This window comes from Gigantopelta aegis, chromosome 3, assembly GCF_016097555.1.
Source record: "Gigantopelta aegis isolate Gae_Host chromosome 3, Gae_host_genome, whole genome shotgun sequence".
Classification (NCBI taxonomy): Eukaryota; Metazoa; Mollusca; class Gastropoda; order Neomphalida; family Peltospiridae; genus Gigantopelta; species Gigantopelta aegis.
In genome coordinates, this window is record NC_054701.1 from 93202025 (window position 1) to 93227311 (window position 25287).

The following is a 25287-nucleotide window of genomic DNA, read 5'->3' on the forward strand; positions in this document are numbered from 1 at the left end:
CGTTGACCCCCAGGTTGAAGTGCCTGTTTGGTCGATTGCTTAAGGTCGCTCTTCCATCCAAGGGGTGTACAGGCGGGCGGTTTTGAGTAGTTGGAAGTTATTATTATTGCCCTTATTTATAGGTATATTTATGCTTTTGTCGTTGCGCCGTTCTCTCCCCGGGTTGGAGTGAATGTTCGTGGTCGAATGCATAAGGTCGCTCTTCCATCCGGGGAGTCACAGGTGAAACGAGAAGCGTAATATATGTATGTATGTATGCCCACAAATGACTGTCAGGTCAGATGTCGGGAATTAACGTGCTTATATCAATTTAATGTTCAAGCACGCTCGTTGCGAGCACGATTTTTGACTAGGGCCAGAAACTGTACTCACAACGAGAGGGGTGGGGAGAGTTAGTTAAAAAAAAAAATTAAAAAAAATTAAAAACGTTTATACATTTGATTAGATAAAAATACTAATTGATGGTTAAATAAAGTTTATTTACAAGGAAGTTAAAAAGTGTTTATACAAAGGGTTAAAAAGGGTTTCTACAAATGATTAGGTAAAAAGTAGAATATTGACAATAAAATATGTCTGGTTAATCTGGTAAGAAGCGTAAGTCGGGTGGCGCATATTTATAGCTTTGGTTTGGTGGACTGGACGAATTGATAAACTGCTTTGAAGGTTTTGTGTTTTAAATATTTATCCGGGTTGAGTAGGAAGTTAGGCGTGATTTGTTTATTATGGTTGGCTTCGATTATTGACTCTAACATTAGTTTTCTCTGATTGTTGTGTAGCGTGCAATCGCATTCAGGATTTGGTTTGGTAAAGGAGCAGCTGTTGAGCTGTGAAGATTTACCTAAGCGTAATTTAGTGATTAGTTTATCCACATGAGTGTTTAGGTGTTTAGGTCTGATGGAGTTGACTAGTGGCTTGATGTTATAGTGCCATGTATTGTTTGTAAGGTCCCAGTTTGCTTGCCATTGATTAATGTAGTGTTTTTTTGCTTTTGACATTAGCTCTGTTATTCCTAATGGTAGTGCAGTAATTGTACTAGTGATTGAGAGTGCAGTTTTGGCTCCATAGTCTGCTATTTCATTGCCAATTATCTCTACATGAGCTGGGACCCATTCGAATACTACTGTTAGGTTAAGTTGGTTTAGTTCCTGAAGTTTATTGTGGATAGCTGCAAGGATATCTGGTCTGGTGGATTTGTTGGTTTGGAGAGATTGGATGGAGCTAAGACTGTCTGAGAAGATAACGCTTTTAGGGTATTGTTTATTTTTAATACAGATTAGTGCTTCGTAGATGGCTGTTAGTTCTGCTGTGTAGACTGATAGATTATCTGACAACCCGGCGTATTTAACTAATTTAGAGTGTTTAGATATTTTTTCTTCAACTATTGCGAAGCCAACTCTACCGTTATCTGGGGTTTTTGAACCGTTCGTGTAGATATGGACGTGCTCAGGATAGTTTTCGTTGGCTGCGGCTTCAAACAGGACTTTCTTAAATGGTGGAAAGGGGGTTTCATCGGTAGCTTTTTTGATTAGATATGGAGTGTGGCAGTCCACTGGTTGGTTGGGGTGGTATAGTGCCACTAGTGTATTATCGATACCTACTTCTATTTCAAGTTTACTAGCCCTAGTGGCAAAGGAGTCGTTGAGCTTTTTATTCGTTTTAAATTCTATTCCTGGTTTAGCTATTATGGGAGTAAGTTCCTGTACTGGGTGATCTATATAGATTAAGCGAATGGATTTTAAGGTGATAGCTGAGATGTTGGAGGTTGCGGCGGCATTTAAGCGGCATAATGTTAAATTCTACTTCTAGGCTTTGGCCGCTAGTATTAGTTGGAACTTTAGCTATTGTTCTGAGAGCTTGGTTTTGGATAATATCGAGTTTTTGCAGCAGCTTTGGGGAGGCGCAGCTGTAGGCTTGGGCTCCATAGTCTATTTTGGAGAGTATACATGCTTTGTAAACCATAAGCATTGCTTCCGTTTGCGCTCCCCAGCTGGTGCCTGAAATTGCTCTTAGCAGGTTTAGGGTACTTTTAGCTTGTTTAATGATATCATTTATATGGTCGCTAAAGGTTAGTTTTGAGTCAAAGGTGACTCCTAGGAATTTAAATTTTTTGACTCTTGGAATTAGCTTATTATTTGAAGTTATCTGGAGGTTATTTGATGAGTTGACTTTATTAAATAGCATACAAACTGTTTTAGTTTCTGATAGTTTGATTCCCCAGTCCAGGGCCCATTTATTTAGTTTATTCATATCATTTTGCATTAGAGTAAATAGATTTTTGATCACTCTGCCTGTGCGCCAAATGGCGCAGTCATCGGCAAACAGTGCTGTGTTTAACGGAGTAGTTGATTTAATTTTGCTTTTAGCATTAAGTGCTTTGTTTATGTCATTAATGACTATATTAAATAAGGTTGGTGATAGGACCGAGCCTTGTGGAATTCCATTAATTATTTCTGTTTTATCTGAGTAGTGGCCCTTTACTCTGACTGAGATTGATCTATTATGGATAAAATTATTGATGAAGTTAAACATGTTTTTTTAATTCCGTTAGTTTGTAGTTTGTTAAGTAAACCTTGTCTCCATACCATATCAAATGCTTTTTTTAGCTTTAAGAACAGTTTTTAGTTCTATCATTGTTAGTGGTTTATTAAATTCTAGGTTATCGGTGTTTGGATGGTTGGCCGTACTAGTATTAGTTTTTGGTAAGGAGTTATCTTTCTTGAGTTTATCAATAAATTGTTTAGGGAAATTTTCGTTACTGCTATTTTTGCTAAAGGTTTTACTTAAAAGATCAGCTTTTTGTTTATTAGTGGTTGCTGTTTTATGTTTTTGAAGGACTGTGGTGGTCGCACGGTGTCCTTGAATAGCTTAAACTTTTTTCCACATTTCTCTGATAGATGTTCTATTATTTATTTCACAACAGAATGTTTGCCAGCTGGCCTGTTTAGCTTCAATAATTAATTTACCTATTTCATTTTTTGCTATTTTATATTTAGAGTGGTATTCCTGTTTACCTGTTTTTTTTAAGAGTTTCCGCATCCTGTTTCTGAAGCCGCATTTTGTTTTAATTTCTTCTGTCCACCAACTAACAGGTTTATTTTTACTGGGTTGTTTAGTTTTAGGTATATTTTTCTCCGCTATTTTAATTATTTCGTTGGTGAGTTTATTAGTGGCCTCGTCAATGGTTATGTTGTCTTCTAGTTTAATTTTGCTACAGTCGCTTGTAAAGCCTGCCCAGTTGGCTTTACTAAATTTGAATTTAGGTATAAATTTTTCTATTTCAGCGTATTCTACATTACTTTTATAGTTGACTAAGATGGGGAGGTGGTCACTGTTGAGGGCATTGAGTATTTCTCACTGGGCGTTTGCTCCTATGTTGTTAGATGTTATAGTGAGGTCGATGGCAGATGAGCTTGGCGATTGATCGTGGTAGAAGGTATTACTGCCATCGTTGAGACATACTAGGTTGTGTGTGTTAATGAATTCTCTTCCAACTCAATTACTTTTTATTTTTATACCAGGAAACATTGTTTGCTGATATACGTTCGGCGAGTGCGAACAATTTTTACATGCTCATATACCACTAGAGTTTCGAGCATGTCCGTCCCGGGGCCCGTCTCTGGATAGCCAGGGGCTTGTCCCGGGGTGAAAATGGACAGAATTTTGAAAATAGCAATCAGTAAAAGAAATTAGTAGGATTAATTAATGTTTTTTAAATTTAGAGCATTTTTGAAGGACAGTCCAAAAATAAATAAGAGAAAGAAGAGAGGGTGGTGTGACGGCTTTCCGCTTAGCGGCCGCGGCAACAACTGTATCCATTGCCGACTCAACAGGAGCGGTAAGTAAAGTTAACCGCTTCACCTGACAGGCTCGGACATGTAGAGACTAAACGCGAACAACCGTCATACGAGTCACGAAAAAAACTAGTCAACATAGTCAGACGGAGAAATGACGTGGAGGCAAGGAATTTCGCTAAAAAAGAATCCAACCTGGTGGTGCAGACTGTCGAAACGAGAAGCGTTCCAGCGTTCAATCAGTTCCAGTGGCCGCATACATCCCAGTAGAAAACTTCACTTCGCTGACAAAAACAACGAAGTGAAGGATCCCCAATTCGAGTCGCGAAAGTACGTGCAGTATGCACAAGCGAAACAAACACGTCTTACCGCGACGAGCTCCAGACTGGGAATGTACACCGAGATGTGGGGATTATATCAACTAACAGCACCCAAGCTGTCTACCCTCGAGTCTCAACCATTAATTTTAACTATTTTTCTCAGTAGGCTCTAGTTGGGTGTCTAGTCCTGCTCTGAGTTGGTACACCTCCCTTAGTAACTGTTTGAAAGGGGGGAGGGGGGAGGCTTGTGAATTGGAGGCGGCCCACACATTAGGCTTGCCACCCCTTTCTGGCTGGATTTACGTTTTTGTAAAAGGGGATGGGTACTCCCTTAGTCCGCCCCTGGGGGTTGTCAACCACTGAGTTCAGTGTTGGAAAGGGGTCTATCTCCATTTCTGATTGTTCTAAATTTAGAGGAAGACTACTGTTGGCTTTATTGGTGGAGGGAAGTTGAACTCCCCTTTTAGATTTAGTGTGGACAGCCGCAGGGGTGGGAACGTTCTTGGACGTTTAAGATAGTCGTCAGGGTTAGGGGAATCCCCAACATTGGACCCCTAGTAGTTGGCAAACCTCCTCTTTCTTTTTTTGTATGTAACTTCCTTGAAGTCACTCTGGTTACCAGGCAATAGGTGGATGGTGCAAGATTCATCTCCCCACATATACTTTCCCCCACTACACTGCCTTTGGTGATATTAGCCTCGGCGGTCTCCGCCTTGTTGACAAACGATTCGGCTCTGCTCGTCACATGTTCGGGCTTGTCCGCTCCGACGTCAACAAAGGAAACAGCCGAAACAGTTGCAGTATTACCTTCGGTGGCAATCGTGGGGAAATCAAAGATGTTATACAAATATTAACAACTTGTTTTGGAATGACTGTATTGGGGCTTTTTATAATTTCTCTACAGGTATTAAGGTAACAGACTTTAAAGATATTTTATCACAACCAATCTTCTATAATTGTCATATAACAATTGATAGCAAAACGTTTCTAAAACAAAATTGGTTCGAAAAAGGCATTTCTCAAATATGTGATCTAGATAATGACCGTGGAGAATTCTTTACATTAACTAAATTTAATTATATTTATGACTTACATGTCTCTTTTTTTATAATGTCAGGGGAGTGATTAATTCACTCAAAGTGTACCTTAAAAAAATCTAAAATTAGTAAGATAGGCACAAATATTCCTTTAGACGATTCGCCTGTCCAAAGAAAACTTTGTTCCATTAAAAAAAGATCAAAATTATACTATTACACATTAACATATTCAGGCGTACCAAATACCGCAGTGGCAAAATGGCAAAATCGTTTTAGTACTAATCTTATCTGGCCCATTATTTATTTGAAACCATTTCTCACCACACAAGAAATAAAATTAAGATGGTTCCAATATACACAGAATACTAACGACAAATGTGTTTGCCTTCAAGCTAAAACTTATTAATACTGAAACATGTACCTTTTGTAATGTAAATAAAGAAACAATAGGACATCTTTTTGAGGAATGTAACTTTGTTCAAACGTTTTGGAATTCATTTTTAAACTGGTTATCGAAGTACTGTAATCACTTATGTAACTTAAAACCGTCTCTCGAATTAGTCATATTTGAATTTAAAGACAGCATAAAAACAGATAACATGTTTGATCTCTTGCTACTTCTAGCTAAGTATTTCATATAAATGTAAAGTGCAAAATGTTAAGTTAAATATTATCCATTTTAAAAAAGAAATTAAAGAAAGATACTCTATAGAAAAACATTTATGTTTGAGTAAGAACAGTGATAGCAATTTTTTTACCAAGTGGTCACTGTATCATTCATAAGTTGAAAATGTTTAATCTAATAATTTATTATTATTATTATTATTATTTAAAATCCTCTCGTCTCCAGCAACACATGTAATATATAGTAATTTAATAGAACATCTACTTCCTACAGTATCACTGAGCATTAATAAACTACTCATAGAAAACTAATCACATGTATAAAATTGTTATCAAGCTGTTGCGTGCTTGTATATATGCGTGTATGTGTGTGTATACGTTTTAATATTAGAACTATCTTGTCCTGTTTTACCTCATCTCTCTCCCTTTCTCCCCCCCCCCCCCACATCTCTCTCTCTCTCTCTCTCTCTCTCTCTCTCTCTCTCTCTCTCTCTCTCTCTCTCTCTCTCTCTCTCTCTCTCTCGTCAAAGATAGCCGCTCTAATACAACAACAATTCTATGTTTGACGTTAAATACCTTTACATAGATCATTTTTGAGTTCCCTGATAAAAATATTCCACATATTAATCACTAATACACACACTACAGGAAGAAATCCGTCAGCGAATATGTATTTAACCGGAACATTATTAGAAGAGTGTGCTGTCGGGTTTCTTCCTGTAGTGTTAAAAATAAGAGTATGTCCAATTTTAATTGAGGTTGTCATAATGCGTTTCTTGTGCTTAAAATCTCAAATGGAGACCTGGTGAGAACAGGATATTGAATGTTTAACTGTAGCCATATTGGATTTATGCAAAGTAAAGACGTGTCAAATTATAACTGGTATTCTCTTAATGAGTTTCTCATGAGTAAAATGCGCGAACAAGCATTTTAAATGCATCCACAGTTCCACCCATACGTGACGCCCCAAACGGTGCTCTGAAACGTGGTCGAGAGAACAGGAAACTTTGTTTGACGCCAACTCCGTATATTTTAAATTACGACTATTTAGACACAATCTTGTAGAAGTACTGTAAACAAATATGACATATTACGTCATCAAGACTCAAAATGGTTCAGACGATACGATAGAATACTCGTAGATTTACCTACTGACTTCCCAAAAATGCTGAATCTTTAATGATGTTATATCACAAATGATATGATGATAACATATATTGTCAGGTTCAGATATATTGTCTCGGGGAAAAGCGAATGTCTAAAATAATGCCACGAATTTCACATATTTTCTGATGTGCTATCTAAAATAATATCATTAGAAATTTATGCTGTATTTGTTCAACAAAGCAATTCAAATCATCATAATTCCACAACTAAGACTGCAATTGATATTGTTCAGTTACATCTCATACCTACATCTTGTGAGGAGTTCATAGTTCTATGTTCAAAATTTTATTTTATTTTTGTAACAGTCATCCCCAATGTCTGGTTTCAGACCATCCCCTTTTCCCCCACAAACTAACTCTCGATAGTTTGCTGATATCTGATAGCTGATAGTTAACACATCGCTGCTTCACACAAAAACCTTGTACCTTCTTAAGTATTGCACTATGCATATTACAAATAATCTTGAGGTTGTACGACAACTACAAATTTCCTGTATATAAAATGTAGCAGGTATGAAATGTGCTCACCAAATTAACGCTCAACAAAAGATTGTCCCAAACCAAATACTAGCTGTCAATGATTTCATATCTGGGTTTCTGGTTTCGGAAAAACATATTCCCCATCTTCTTATTCTTATACATTTGTGGTTGTGTTGGAAAAGGTGCGCCACTTAATGTTGATATGTACTTTGTGGAATTACAAATTCCCGCTAACGTCAGATACATCCAGTATCACACTTATCATGTATGCCGGTATTACCAGGTTCACATTTGGATGGGAAAGGAGGTTGACCTGAGGCCAGAAATCATGGCATAGCTCTTCAGACGGGGAACATATGAACCTAATCTAAAGGATCTCCTCACACGCTCCAATCTAAAGTTTATAGAGTGCCACTGTAAAAATTGATTGCGACTTTACACAATACAACTCCAATGAATGCGGTGATTGCAAAGCCAAATGTGCAGTTGCCAAAATATGTTTGTAGATATCACATATCTAGATCACTTGAACCTTGGTGTGGTTTGATTAAGATTTGAATTGCTCTATTGAATAAATTCATCATATATTATACTGGATACATGTCACATTTGGAAATTTGTTTTAATTCGTGGGATTATTTTAGACATTGACTTTCCTCCGAGACAATATACCTTAACCTGACAATAATTGCTATCATCCTGCCTACCATTTTGTAATATTACATCAGTAAGGATTAAACAATAATTAACCACCAATAAGACACAAATACAGCTAACTGGACCATACAGAAAACTAACGATGATCAGATACATTAAAGCTGTAATTATACAATGTATTGAGTATTTAAATCTCGTCGTTGACTATGGGCAGCTTTACTGGTCACAACGCACTAGTTGAGTTGATCAACTCGTCAGCTTGCCCATTCCAGACAGATTTCCAGCGAGCGAGATGGCATAATGAATATATAATGTAACTGACATGTTCATAATATGTATGGAGTACATGATGGTAACTTTGCTTATGTTTTCAAGCACACTAAATCACTTGAAATGTGTTTTTGTTAGGTCCTTGATAACACTGAAATATGTTCCTCAAATAATAAAGCCAGAGCCAAACATCTTGCACCCCAAACAACAAATAGAATATCGTTTTAGAAAACGTCCTTGGCTGCAACTATGCTTAAGTACATATTCTGGCCCTCACTGATGCCTTAGACATTGACCAATATCAAAACAACATGCGATCGCCTTTTTGAGCAGGATATACAAGGGAGCTAATTATTGTGTTATTCTATCTAGTCTGGCGTTTATCAAACTTTGAGAGTCTAGTCTAGACTGTAGAAGAGTCTGGGACTTTAACGTCATGGCAATCCCATCAAACATTTATGCGTCTTACGTCATTAGAGATTTAAATCTGGACTGTTTTGTAAGGCCGTTGTTTACAGCACCACCTGTTTTGGACAATGTGGACAATAAATTGAACTACATGTAGTTTTTGTTTTTGCAGAATCAAGCATCGCAAAGAAGCATGATGAACTCCGACAATTCCTTTCCAATGCTGTACGTCAGGGGAAGCAACTACGATGTGGGATTCAGTATCGGAGGCACATTCAGCAACCGAATCAAGATGTACATTAACGAATCTAAAGGAATGAACGAAACAATGATTCCATTTTACAATTCGCCAACAGGTCGCGCCGTTTTTGACTTAACACTACGTAAAACAGAAGACAACTTTCCCCAGTACGTCGATGAGATCAAAGGCACGGCGCAGGGTGTAGGCCTGCCGTTTGAACGGCTGTTTTTACTCAACATGGAACGAGACATCGTCGACGGCCATGGCTGCAGCACTGTGCTCATCAACAACCCAGATGTAAAGCTGATGGGCCACAACGAAGATAGCAACCCAGTGGTTCAACACCACGGATACATGGTAAATGTGGCAATCGAGAACCAGGCTGGCAGAGTGGAGGAACAGTTTATGGGAATGTGCTACCCTGGAAAACTTCCTGGAAACACTATCTTCATCAACCATCATGGACTCGTGATGGCCATAAACAACATCCGTATCAATGATCCCCTGACGACGACACCAAGTCAGATTGTGCTGCGAGCCATGATGGCGGCAAAATATCTCGACGATCTTGTCACTATCTTGACGAACAAAGGTATCGGATGTGCGGCCGGCATGGCGGTGAATGTGTGGTCGCTGAATAACCTTGACACGCCGTCGGTGATTGAACTCTGTCCCAGCGACACGAAGTCGAGCTGTCACGTGATCAAGATCGAGGAGCCGAGCTACTACCACTTGAATATGTACAGATACCGAGGAGAGGAACTGCTGCCCAAAACGTGTTCCGTGAGGCGCACAGAAAGATTAAAGGAACTGTCGCCTACCCGGTGTTTCGCCGATATCCGAGACATCCTGGGCGATACGGAGGTGAAGGATTACCCTCTGTATCGGTTACCGAGTCCAACAGACAACACGCAACGATTCGTACTAACATCGTTGACATGCTGAACAAAGAGCTGGTGGTGTATCGAGGAAACCCCAAGACTTCCAGGCCACTGATACGTATGCCCCTAACACTGTTCTAAACATAGAACAGCAGCAGCATTAGTAGTAGTAGCAATAACAGCAATAATAACAATAACAGTAGCAGCAGCAGCAACAACAATAGTAGAAAACTACTGTGCTTCCAGACAATCTGACCCATCTTTTGTTAATATTTTAAAGACACTACGGGTATATTAGTTCACAGAGACGAAGATGGGGTTTTTTGTTTTGACTACATAAACATAACATTGGCCACCGAAATCCACTTCGGGCTATCAGACACCCAAAGCCGGTTATTCAATGGTCTGCTAGAGTTTTCCACATGTAAATTTGATCTACAATGCCTGAGAGAGAAATATAACAAAAATAAAATACTAAAGTAGTGTCGGAATTAGAATAAAAATGATTTTTGTCAATTAATTCTTTCATATTACACTGACAAGTAAATATTTTGTAAATATCTATTTAATGATACTCTACCTAATTTAGCATTCACTTGTTTGGGCTGTCATTGATGTACAAAGTGGTGTTTACTCATGAAATTAAAATAAAGATGTCAGTAAATAGATTTGTGACTTTATTGGAACAGACACAGTTTGGTGGATATGTGTCAGTTTTATTTACCCTTAAACAAACTTTTAATTTAAAACTGCAAGTTATCTAATTATTTTGAATTGCAGCATAAATTATTAATTATGACCAGCATATTTAGTGAATATAAATTCAATATTAGTACATTAGAAATTTACACAATCTTACAACCACTTAAAGGTGCTATATCAGAAGTTATATGTGAGCATCTGTCTGTGATAAAGATTCTTCAATAAAAATTTATTTTCTACTAGTAGATAAAATTATTTCCTATATTCATTTATGGGCATATAGTTAAAGGTGTAATCTTTAAATGTTAAAGCAAAATTTAATAAAAACATGATTTGCAATAGCTGTCATTATGCAACTTTGAGATAGCACCTTTAATACCGGTATAATAGATCACAAACTCAAAATGGTTCTTGACAGTTTTGCTCAAAAGTTACTTATAAATGTCTAGAAATATTTTGTTTTGGAGAGAAATAGGGGTAAACCGTCATCAGAAACTGTCCCTCAGATATTGAAACAGCAACGAAATTGATACATGTTGATCAAAATGTGTTATAGTCTGTTCCAATAAAGTGCACAAATCACCTGTTTACTGACATATTTCTTTTAATTTCAAGAGTAAACACCACCTTGTGCATCAATGAGAGCCAAAACAAGTAAATGTTAAATTAGGTAGACTATATTTAAATAAATATTTACAAAATATTTACTTGTCTGTTTAATATGTAAGAAATAATCCATGAAAATAATTTTTATTCTATTTCCGACAGTACTTTTTTAAAATAATATACAATGTGCGATTTCATGAGACAATCCTATGTAATAATGCCACACGTATCAAAGCTTTCAAGCTAGGTTTAGTAGCAAACGGATTATATCCGTACTTAGTTTGTTTGACTTATTTTGACTTGTCAGCGTAATACATTTAGATACATATAAACGTGTGATGCACCAGAATTTAAAGGATATTAAACGAGCTTCCATTTCGTATCATGTTTATGTCCTGTGTGAAATAATGTTTTAGTAAACATGATACGAAATGGTAGCAAGTTTAATATCCTATTTATTATCCATAATCGATCTCTTTCTCTTTCTTCTTTTAAATGTTTTTTTTGCCCCAGAAAAACAATAGATAGTGTCAGGGTTAAGGCCCCGAATCATTACCGTACATAGCAATTATACACAGAATATACCATGGAGCAAGGATAGAAAGGGAAGGAAGAAAGCAGAAATAAGTTTTTCCTCCAAACCAGCAACATTGTTAAACAACCATTGTCTTTTTTATATAAAAAATCAGGCTGGTCGTTTAAATATTTTCCAGAAATCTTAACCAACATTCCCAGTTTTCGTCGAATTCTTAATGTAAACAATTCTTGTAATGTATATATTTTTCTAATAATAGCTTATCTTCAATATAATGTTTTAATACAGTTTTATTGAGTGTAGTGTTCTGTAATTTTGTTTTATATATATAATACTTTACATTTATAATTAACCAATTTACGAAATTGTTTTCCTTATTTATATCACCAAATAAAATCATAATTTTGTCAAACTGGAAGTCTTCACCTGTTTGTTGCAACCTTTGCTCGATAAGAATCCTGAGTTCGACGACTTTGGGGCAAGCAGTAAAGCAAGTGATCGCCCATAATGTACGACACTGCCAACACTCGCCCATAATGTACAACACTCAACACTCCTCCATAATGTACGACAGTCAACACTCGCCCATAATGTACGACACTGTCAACATTCGCCCACAATGTACAGCACTCAACACTCGTCCATAATGTACGACACTACCTACACTCGCCCATAATGTACAACACTCAACACTCCTCCATAATGTACGCCAGTCAACACTCGTCCGTAATGTACGACACTGCCAACACTTGCCCATAATGTACAAAACTCAACACTCCTCCATAATGTACGCCAGTCAACACTCGCCCATAATGTACGACACTGTCAACACTCGCCCATAATGTACAGTACTCAACACTCGTCCATAAAGTACGACATTGTCAACACTCGCCCATAATGTACAACACTCAACTCTCATTCATAATGCACGACACTGTCAACACTCGCCCATAATGTACGACACTGCCAACACTCGCCCATAATGTACAACACCCAACACTCGCCGGTAATGTATGAAATTGTCAACACACGTCTACAATGTACGACACTGTCAACACTCGCCCATAATGTTCGACACTGTCATCACTCGCCCATAATGTACGACACTGTCAACACTCGCCCACAATGTACGACACTGTCAACACTCGCCCACAATGTACGACACTGTCAACACTCGACCATAATATTCGACACTGTCAACACTGACCCACAATGTACGACACTGTCTACACTCGCCCATAATGTACGATTGTGACGGAACATGCGCCTAAATTTGTTTCGCCTGTGGCGATTTTAATTGTGTTAGAGGGCCGTGTGCAGTTTAATTGCACTTAAGCCCAGGTGGGCAACTTGTTATGGAATACTTCGCGCGATCGGGCATTCCAATATGCACTTAGTCCAGCTGTGGAGGCCATGTGGCGAGTAGTTACGTAATACCTCTGCGAGTGCGGTTTTTACAACCGTGATTTGGCGACGATGGCGTCAGTAAGTCTGACGATCAGAGAGAAATAATACCGCTTGGTCGCGATGGAAATATCAGATGATAGGGGGAGGTACCGCCTTGTACCCCCAGGCGAATTCTGATTTTTTAATAAATTGCTAGTTTTTAGAGATATCGAGGAGAACGAAAAGGAAGCTTCCCGGGAACGTTAGTCCGTTTGGACTTTGGTAAATATCATTTCTGCTCTGTGTATAACCTTGATGTGATTGATGTGACTTTAAATATTTTAATACTGTATTATACCAATATTCTTTAGACAGTGTCTTCGGTCATCTGACTAAGTAAATCGTAGACTTTTTGTTCTAACATTATATGAGTATTTGGTAATATAAAGCTTAGCCAGTCATCCTAGTGGACCTAGGTAAACTGTAGGTTATTGTCTTTATTGTGATAGGTACCAGTATTAATTCTGTGTTACAAGATTACTGAAAGAGTAGTTAAGGGTTAATTAAAAATTAACCCGTTAGGAATAGAGCTGTAATTCCTTTATTAATTAAGTTCCCCAAGAAGCGTTTCTAAATTATCACACGTTACTGAACGAGTAGTAAGGGTTAATTAAAAATTAACCAGTTAGGAATAGAGTGGTAATTCCTTTATTAATTAATTTCTCCTAGAAGCGTTTCTCAATTATCACACGTGTGGGTGTTGTGTAACGGTGAAGTGATTCGCATATTGTGTAACTAGACACCTAGAGATTAACTAATTAAGTGATCAGTTCTGGGTTGTTATTATTGCTGTTATTAATTAACTACTACGGCTGTACATTGTCAGCGTATATTAATACAGATTCCAAAGTGTATTGTGTTTTTGTTGTGTTTCTAGAGAACTAACGTGCTATAATAATATATACTTTATATAAGATCGTATCTCTGATCATACCTAGACGAGCCATACTAGGGTTTAACCGCCTGTTACAGAGAGATCTAATAGATATACAGTTAGGAGAGAGATTTGGATAATCGTGTTTATTCAGTTACGGGAATTATAGAATCCCCGTGACAACGACACTGTGAACATTCACCCATAATGTACGACACTGTGAACATTCACCCATAATGTACGACACTGTGAACATTCACCCATAATGTACGACACTGTGAACATTCACCCATAATGTACGACACTGTGAACATTCACCCATAATGTACGACACTGTCAACATTCACCCATAATGTACGACACTGTCAACACTCGCCCATAATGTAAGACACTGTCAACACTCGTCCGTAATGTGCGACACTGTCAACACTCGTCCATAATGTGCGACACTATCAACACTCGTCCATAATGTACAACACTCAACACTCGCCCATAATGTACGGCACTGTCAACACTCGTCCGTAATGTACGACACTGTCAACACTCGCCCATAATGTATGACATTGTCAAGACTCGTCCATAAATGTACCACACTGTCAACACTCGCCCATAATGTACGACACTGTCAACACTCGCCCATTATGTACGAGTCAACACTCATGTATTATGTACGACACTGTACACACGCCCATAATGTACGACACTCAACACTCGCCCATAATTACGACACTGTCAACACTCGCCCATAATATACGACACTGTTAACACTCGCCCATAATGTACAACACTGCCAACACTCGCCTACAATGTACGACACTGTCAACACTCGCCGGTAATGTATGAAATTGTCAACACACGTCTACAATGTACGACACTGTCAACGCTTATCCATAATATATGACACTCAACACTCGCCCATAATGTACGACACTGTCAACACTCGCCCACAATGTACGACACTGTCAACACTCGCCCACAATGTACGACACTGTCAACACTTGCCCACAATGTACGACACTGTCAACACTCGCCCATAATATTCGACACTGTCAACACTCACCCACAATGTACGACACTGTCTACACTCGCCCATAATGTACGACACTGTGAACATTCACCCATAATGTACGACACTGTCAACACTCGCCCGTAATGTACGACACTGTCAACACTCGCCCGTAACGTATGACACTGTCAACACTCGCCCATAATGTACGACACTGTCAACACTCGCCCATAATGTACGACAATGTCATCACTCGCCCACAATGTACGACACTGTCAACACTCGCCCACAATGTACGACACTGTCAACACTCGCCCACAATGTACGACACTGTCAACACTCACCCACAATGTACGACACTGTCTACACTCGCCCATAATGTACGACACTGTGAACATTCACCCATAATGTACGACACTGTCAACACTCGCCCGTAATGTACGACACTGTCAACACTCGCCCGTAATGTACGACACTGTCAACACTCGCCCATAATGTACGACACTGTCAACACTCGCCCATAATGTACGACACTGTCAACACTCGCCCATAATGTAAGACACTGTCAACACTCACCCGTAATGTACGACACTGTCAACACTCGCCCATAATGTACGACACTGTGAACATTCACCCATAATGTACGACACTGTCAACACTCGCCCGTAATGTACGACACTGTCAACACTCGCCCGTAATGTACGACACTGTCAACACTCGCCCATAATGTACGACACTGTCAACACTCACCCATAATGTACGACACGACACATAATGTTCGACACTGTCAACACTCGCCCATAATGTACGACACTGTCAACACTCGCCCACAATGTACGACACTGTCAACACTCGCCCACAATGTACGACACTGTCAACACTCGACCATAATATTCGACACTGTCAACACTGACCCACAATGTACGACACTGTCTACACTCGCCCATAATGTACGATTGTGACGGAACATGCGCCTAAATTTGTTTCGCCTGTGGCGATTTTAATTGTGTTAGAGGGCCGTGTGCAGTTTAATTGCACTTAAGCCCAGGTGGGCAACTTGTTATGGAATACTTCGCGCGATCGGGCATTCCAATATGCACTTAGTCCAGCTGTGGAGGCCATGTGGCGAGTAGTTACGTAATACCTCTGCGAGTGCGGTTTTTACAACCGTGATTTGGCGACGATGGCGTCAGTAAGTCTGACGATCAGAGAGAAATAATACCGCTTGGTCGCGATGGAAATATCAGATGATAGGGGGAGGTACCGCCTTGTACCCCCAGGCGAATTCTGATTTTTTAATAAATTGCTAGTTTTTAGAGATATCGAGGAGAACGAAAAGGAAGCTTCCCGGGAACGTTAGTCCGTTTGGACTTTGGTAAATATCATTTCTGCTCTGTGTATAACCTTGATGTGATTGATGTGACTTTAAATATTTTAATACTGTATTATACCAATATTCTTTAGACAGTGTCTTCGGTCATCTGACTAAGTAAATCGTAGACTTTTTGTTCTAACATTATATGAGTATTTGGTAATATAAAGCTTAGCCAGTCATCCTAGTGGACCTAGGTAAACTGTAGGTTATTGTCTTTATTGTGATAGGTACCAGTATTAATTCTGTGTTACAAGATTACTGAAAGAGTAGTTAAGGGTTAATTAAAAATTAACCCGTTAGGAATAGAGCTGTAATTCCTTTATTAATTAAGTTCCCCAAGAAGCGTTTCTAAATTATCACACGTTACTGAACGAGTAGTAAGGGTTAATTAAAAATTAACCAGTTAGGAATAGAGTGGTAATTCCTTTATTAATTAATTTCTCCTAGAAGCGTTTCTCAATTATCACACGTGTGGGTGTTGTGTAACGGTGAAGTGATTCGCATATTGTGTAACTAGACACCTAGAGATTAACTAATTAAGTGATCAGTTCTGGGTTGTTATTATTGCTGTTATTAATTAACTACTACGGCTGTACATTGTCAGCGTATATTAATACAGATTCCAAAGTGTATTGTGTTTTGTTGTGTTTCTAGAGAACTAACGTGCTATAATAATATATACTTTATATAAGATCGTATCTCTGATCATACCTAGACGAGCCATACTAGGGTTTAACCGCCTGTTACAGAGAGATCTAATAGATATACAGTTAGGAGAGAGATTTGGATAATCGTGTTTATTCAGTTACGGGAATTATAGAATCCCCGTGACAACGACACTGTGAACATTCACCCATAATGTACGACACTGTGAACATTCACCCATAATGTACGACACTGTGAACATTCACCCATAATGTACGACACTGTGAACATTCACCCATAATGTACGACACTGTGAACATTCACCCATAATGTACGACACTGTCAACATTCACCCATAATGTACGACACTGTCAACACTCGCCCATAATGTAAGACACTGTCAACACTCGTCCGTAATGTGCGACACTGTCAACACTCGTCCATAATGTGCGACACTATCAACACTCGTCCATAATGTACAACACTCAACACTCGCCCATAATGTACGGCACTGTCAACACTCGTCCGTAATGTACGACACTGTCAACACTCGCCCATAATGTATGACATTGTCAAGACTCGTCCATAAATGTACCACACTGTCAACACTCGCCCATAATGTACGACACTGTCAACACTCGCCCATTATGTACGAGTCAACACTCATGTATTATGTACGACACTGTACACACGCCCATAATGTACGACACTCAACACTCGCCCATAATTACGACACTGTCAACACTCGCCCATAATATACGACACTGTTAACACTCGCCCATAATGTACAACACTGCCAACACTCGCCTACAATGTACGACACTGTCAACACTCGCCGGTAATGTATGAAATTGTCAACACACGTCTACAATGTACGACACTGTCAACGCTTATCCATAATATATGACACTCAACACTCGCCCATAATGTACGACACTGTCAACACTCGCCCACAATGTACGACACTGTCAACACTCGCCCACAATGTACGACACTGTCAACACTCGCCCACAATGTACGACACTGTCAACACTCGCCCATAATATTCGACACTGTCAACACTCACCCACAATGTACGACACTGTCTACACTCGCCCATAATGTACGACACTGTGAACATTCACCCATAATGTACGACACTGTCAACACTCGCCCGTAATGTACGACACTGTCAACACTCGCCCGTAACGTATGACACTGTCAACACTCGCCCATAATGTACGACACTGTCAACACTCGCCCATAATGTACGACAATGTCATCACTCGCCCACAATGTACGACACTGTCAACACTCGCCCACAATGTACGACACTGTCAACACTCGCCCACAATGTACGACACTGTCAACACTCACCCACAATGTACGACACTGTCTACACTCGCCCATAATGTACGACACTGTGAACATTCACCCATAATGTACGACACTGTCAACACTCGCCCGTAATGTACGACACTGTCAACACTCGCCCGTAATGTACGACACTGTCAACACTCGCCCATAATGTACGACACTGTCAACACTCACCCATAATGTACGACACTGTCAACACTCGCCCATAATGTAAGACACTGTCAACACTCACCCGTAATGTACGAGACTGTCAACACTCGCCCATAATGTACGACACTGTGAACATTCACCCATAATGTACGACACTGTCAACACTCGCCCGTAATGTACGACACTGTCAACACTCGCCCGTAATGTACGACACTGTCAACACTCGCCCATAATGTACGACACTGTCAACACTCACCCATAATGTACGACACTGTCAACACTCGCCCATAATGTAAGACACTGTCAACACTCGTCCGTAATGTGCGACACTGTCAACACTCGTCCATAATGTGCGACACTATCAACACTCGTCCATAATGTACAACACTCAACACTCGCCCATAATGTACGGCACTGTCAACACTCGTCCGTAATGTACGACACTGTCAACACTCGCCCATAATGTATGACATTGTCAAGACTCGTCCATAAATGTACCACACTGTCAACACTCGCCCATAATGTACAACACTGTCAACACTCGCCCATTATGTACGAGTCAACACTCATGTATTATGTACGACACTGTACACACGCCCATAATGTACGACACTCAACACTCGCCCATAATTACGACACTGTCAACACTCGCCCATAATGTACAACACTGCCAACACTCGCCTACAATGTACGACACTGTCAACACTCGCCCATAATGTACGACACTGTGAACATTCACCCATAATGTACGACACTGTCAACACTCGCCCGTAATGTACGACACTGTCAACACTCGCCCGTAATGTACGACACTGTCAACACTCGCCCATAATGTACGACACTGTCAACACACGCCCATAATGTACGACACTGTCAACACTCGCCCATAATGTACGACACTGTGATCACTCGCCCATAATGTACGACACTGTCAACACTCGCCCATAATGTACGACACTGTCAAGTAACTATCAAGAGACCAAACGTATCAAAGGAAGGAAATGTTTTATTTAACGACGCTCTCAACACATTTTATTTACGGTTATATGGCGTCAGACATATGGTTAAGAACCACAGGGATATTGATAGATGAAACCCGATGTCGATGTTTCATAGGCTATGGTAGTACATACTAAGGTCTTTGATATACCAGTCGTAGTGCACTGGCTGGAACGACAAATAGCCCAATGGTGTAGCCCTGTATCACAACAAAGCCACAATGCAGGCAAATCGGTAACTTCTGAAGCCTCGTAAATTATTTATTCTATCAAAAAAGAAGAAGAAAGAACAGTATTAAAATAACATTTTATTAGAAATTTAATCGCATGGCCATGCAACAGTTGGCGATGTTGATCACAGACCATTAGATGTGGCCACGTCAGATTGAATTTGACAGGCGAAATAAAACCAACTTTTACACGGCTATTAACAAGTTGTAAACGCTCGTCGATCGTAGTGGCGACTTCAAGCTTTTTCTACGGAGGGTCCCAACATCACACGCAATGGCACAGGCAGTGCTCCAAACAAAAATAACATGCATCAGGCTACTAGTATATAAAGACCATTTTCCTTAAAACAACAACACTGAGCCGACCGAGATATTATATCTCCAGCACTGACAGGAAATAACTCCATAATGTCCATACGAATAAACAACAGGGGCGGATACAGGAGTTTGTAAAGGACGGGGTACACCAAATTCTAAGAAGGGCAAGTTTGAAATTACCGAAGGCAAATGAGCGGAGCTCCCAAAGGTACTGAGTTCTGTAGGAAGATTTGGGAGGTGTGTGTCAATGTGTGTGTCTGTGTCACTGTGTGTGTGTCACTGCGTATGTGTCACTGTGTGTATGTGTCTGTATGTGTGTGTCACTGTATGTGTATCACTGTGTGTGTATGTTACTGTGTGTGTCTGTGTCACTGTGTGTGTGTCTGTGTCACTGTGTGTGTGTCTGTGTCGCTGTGTGTGTCACTGTGTACGTGTCTGTGTCACTGTGTGCGTGTCTGTGTCACTGTGTGTGTGTCACTGCATATGTGTCACTGTGTGTATTAACTCTCTTAAATGTTATGGTATGTGACCCCCCCCCCCCCCCCCCCCCCCCCCCCATTTTCTTGCAGTTAGATTAGATGCGACGTGCCACACTTTTTATTGCTGTACTTCCTGGGTATTTTGATACACTGCTTATATCACTTTTATTAGTAAACAATAACATTATGGGCAATTGGAATTGATTTGGTCTATTAGAACCTACTGCATCAACTTCCTGTTCCCTTTGGGGAAGTGGTATGACCCCCACCCCCCAGGACCTGCGCCTGGAATGCAAAAACAAAAACAAATATCCAGTAACATTATATGTGAGGCCTACGGGCGATCGAATATGGACATGTATAAAACCACAGTTTCGTCACACAGATATTGATTTCTGTAGAGTAGACGGTCAAGTATGGAGCTGACTTGTCGCGTTATATAGCATACCGTACAGAGTTTCGTCAAAGGTGCTCGTGGAGAATTTTGTAAACAGAACCCGACCCAGCTTATGCCACAACACGGTAAGTTCTAATTAGAAGATAACCGTATTCTAGATATTATCCGACCGTCAGTTACTATTACTGTCAAGTGGTTATAGTTGTCAACTGGGAACCAGTCTGCATATGCGTCACGTCTGGGGCTTGAAGTTTGCACTGAACCAAATAACAAAGTTCCATGTCAAAGTTCGAGGTGCTACCCGTCAAATATTTATAAGGAGTAAAAATGGTCACGGCTCTAATTGGTAGTGGGGGGGATTTAACTCAGTCGGTTGAGTACTTGCCTGGGATGCTTGCGTCGCAAGATCGAACCACCTCGGTGGATCCATTCAGCTGATATGTTTTTTTCTCTCATTCCAACCAGTGCACCACAACTGGACAAAGACCGTGTTATGTGTTTTGCTGTCTGTGGGAAAGTGCATATAAAAGATCTCTTGCTGCATTAGAAAAAATGTAGCGGGTTTTCCTCTGTTGACTACGACTCAGAATTACCAAATGTTTGATTAATTAATCGATGTGCTCTAGTGGTGTCGTTAAAGAAAACAGACTTTAAACTAACTGGTAGTGATATGCGACATTGATTATTTGTGCAAATACTATTATCCATCGCCAATAAAAAGGTTTGTTTTGTTTAACATATAGCCTAAGAGAGGAAACCCGCTACATTTGTCCATTAGTAGCAAATATTCTTTTAAACGACCCATCCCACAGGATAGCACATACCACGGCCTTTCATATACCAGTTGTGCTGCATTGGCTGGAACGCGAAATAGCCTAATGGGCCCACCGACGGGAACCGATCCCAAACCGACCGCACATGAAGCGAGCGCATTCCCACTGGGCTACATTCCGCCCTACCCATCGGCAATAAATAAATAGAGTTTATTTAGTATACAGTTGTTATGCAGTATACATTAGAAGTTGAAACCAGTGCAGGGTACCCCTTAACCCGACCACTCTGCCATTCAAGAACTAAACGGACATTTGGACGGCTATGGTCGCTCTCTGCCGCCAGAGATAACTGTACATCGGCAATAAATAAATAGAGTTTATTTAGTATACAGTTGTTATGCAGTATACATTAGAAGTTGAAACCAGTGCAGGGTACCCCTTAACCCGACCACTCTGCCATTCGAGAACTAAACGGACATTTGGACGGCTATGGTCGCTCTCTGCCGCCAGAGATAACTGTACATCGGCAATAAATAAATAGAGTTTATTTAGTATACAGTTGTTATGCAGTATACATTAGAAGTTGAAACCAGTGCAGGGTACCCCTTAACCCGACCACTCTGCCATTCGAGAACTAAACGGACATTTGGACGGCTATGGTCGCTCTCTGCCGCCAGAGATAACTGTACATCGGCAATAAATAAATAGAGTTTATTTAGTATACAGTTGTTATGCAGTATACATTAGAAGTTGAAACCAGTGCAGGGTACCCCTTAACCCGACCACTCTGCCATTCGAGAACTAAACGGACATTTGGACGGCTATGGTCGCTCTCTGCCGCCAGAGATAACTGTACATCGGCAATAAATAAATAGAGTTTATTTAGTATACAGTTGTTATGCAGTATACATTAGAAGTTGAAACCAGTGCAGGGTACCCCTTAACCCGACCACTCTGCCATTCGAGAACTAAACGGACATTTGGACGGCTATGGTCGCTCTCTGCCGCCAGAGATAACTGTACATCGAAAACACAGAATGGCTCCCTAGCACACGGTAGGCAATGATTTTCGCTCCAATAAAACTAAACTCCTATATTTGACGTTAAATACCTCTAGGTCATTTCCGAGTTCGTTGATAACAAATATTTCACATAGTGACCCCTAATAGCCACACTATAGGAAGAAACTTAACAGCACCCCCTTTTACTAATATTCCGGTTAAATACGTAGGCGACAATAGCCACAAGAGACAAACACATGTCGCGGTTGGAGAGACAAGGACTGGGATGTGGAGGTGGACTGCGAAAAAAGTTAATAAATAAGAGCAGTTGCCCGATTGGAAAGAAATGAGTGCGAGTGCAAATAATTTGTACATGCTCATATACCACTAGAGTTTCGAGCATGTCCGTCCCGGGGCCTGTCTCTGGATAGCCAGGGGCTTGTCCCGGGATAGAAAAAAATTAAGCGGTCAATTTAGAAATTTACATCCAAAAATTAAATAGTGGGCCTTTAAAATTTTGATGCGCATCTCTAATTAATATAATTAATAAAGAAAATTTTACTCATTAAATTTGGTCGCTAGATTAGATCGGGTGGTCAAAAAGAAATTAGAGAAGATCGGTGGTCTGACTCGGGATGGAGGTGGGGGGGGGGGGGGGGGTAGAGTTGATAATGGGCAGAATTTTGAAAATAGCAATTAGTAAAAAAGTTAATAGAATTTTAAAAGCCAAAAATAAAAAGAATTGACTGCTCGGTCGAATATTGATATAATTTGGAGCATTTTAGAAGGACAGTCCAAAAATAAATAAGAGAAAGAAGAGAGGATCGGCCTAATTAATAATATTTTTAAAAAAAGAAGTAATTTCGACATAAACTTTTGAACGAAGGTCTAAAAGTTTAAAGTCCGATCTATATGTCCACGTGAGTGGCCTCGTTAAGGCCGTTAGGGTGCACAGCTTGTATGACGAGATGGGTTGCATCCCGTCAAGAAAACCCCTAGATTGACAGTCAATAGACGTTGAAGGTGTAGTGCTGTGCTAAACTACAGATCTTGAGAAGCCGGTTCCTTCTGAACGAGAGAGAGAATCAGACTAGGGTATAGTCCAGTCGTCATGAGTTGGTATAGTGGTGCGGACTGGCCCGACTCCGGAGGATACGAGATGGTATCATAGTAAAACAAAGTAAAGTCTAGAAAAGAGTAGTAGGGGCCGATCCCGCTTCCTATTTCTTCTTAAAGTGGGGCAGTCAATCTTCCAGTGCTGCTAGGACAGGCTCGGGCATGTAGAGACTAAACGCGAACAACCGTGGCGTTCTGCAGAATGGCCGTCATAGGAGTCACGAACAAAAACAAGACGGAGAAATGACGTGGAGGCAAGGAATCTCGCTAAAACAGTATTCAACCTGGTGGTGCAGACTGTCAAAACGAGAAGCGTTCCAGCGTTCAATCAGTTCCAATGGCCGCATACATCCCAGTAGAAAACTTCACTTCGTTGACAAAAACAACAAAGTGAAGGATCCCCAAGTCGAGCCGCGAAAGCACGTGCAGTGTGCACAAGCGAAACAAACACGTCTTACCGCGAGGAGCTCCAGACTGGGAATGCGGAAAGAAATGAGATGAAATTCAAAGGAGAAAGGAAAGGAGGCAGAGGGATCAATTTTTATTTTTTATTTGTTTTGGTATATTCAGTATTTGTGTTCATGTTTGTTCGTGTTCGTGTTGAAAACAACATGCCGAGCATGGACACAACAGGACGCGCTGTCACAGTTAAACTGTTCAGGTGAATTTTTTTATATCATGTTTCAACCATCCTCAACTTGTTTTGAGGTTTCTACGTGACACTAAATTCTATTCTAAATTTTAATTGTACCTGCCTGTGATATTTACATTTTTGACTTTTAATTTAACTTTTGAATTTTAATATTAATGTGGTAATCATTTCTATATTTAACCTTTGTTTGACACCCAGTACCGTGTATTTCTAGCAGGAAGTGAGTGATGTACGAGTGATTCTAGGTTCCTGTCACTATATGCACTTTTAAACATAATAAAACGACACAGAGGTTTTCTGGACCGTGAACCGTTGAAACCAACAGTGACTACCTTTGGTGAGAATTACCGTGTGTCCGATCTATAGAGAATAATACATGAGTGGCCGGTAAATACAATTGACCTCACAACGAGTTATTTTAAAATGTATCTAACGAGAGAAAGCGAGTTTGCTACATTTTTATACAAAGAGTTGTGAGATAAATGGTATCTAACGGACACGAATGTATTATTCTATTTCTTATATATCCTCAAAAACCAGGTTTTAAGCAAATTTTACATCTTTTTCGACTATACTTGTAGCTGACTTACGCGTGACAGACACATGAATGTGAGATTGACTATATGTCACAGTCTAATCGATTTCCATCGTGTAGTTTTTCGTTGGCTGCATGGCACTGGTGACCTGATCATCACCTAGGAGCAGCCAGTCGTATGTCATGAAATTGTTAACACACGTACGTACGCGTGTTAA

At 40.0% G+C, this 25287-nt stretch overlaps 1 protein-coding gene across 1 annotated transcript; it reads left to right on the forward strand.

The window, feature by feature from the left end:
* The first annotated feature begins 8943 nt into the window (after positions 1 to 8943).
* On the forward strand, positions 8944 to 10375 carry LOC121366908. The gene has a single exon (XM_041491156.1). The coding sequence runs from the start codon at positions 8947 to 8949 to the stop codon at positions 9937 to 9939; it is 993 nt and encodes a 330-aa protein (XP_041347090.1). The 5' UTR covers positions 8944 to 8946; the 3' UTR covers positions 9940 to 10375.
* Positions 10376 to 25287: the final 14912 nt, after the last annotated feature.

What these genes read in the sequence shown, in the direction of transcription:
- LOC121366908 (XM_041491156.1), top strand. Translation starts at nt 8,947, where the DNA reads ATGATGAACTCCGACAATTCCTTTCCAATGCTGTACGTCAGGGGAAGC.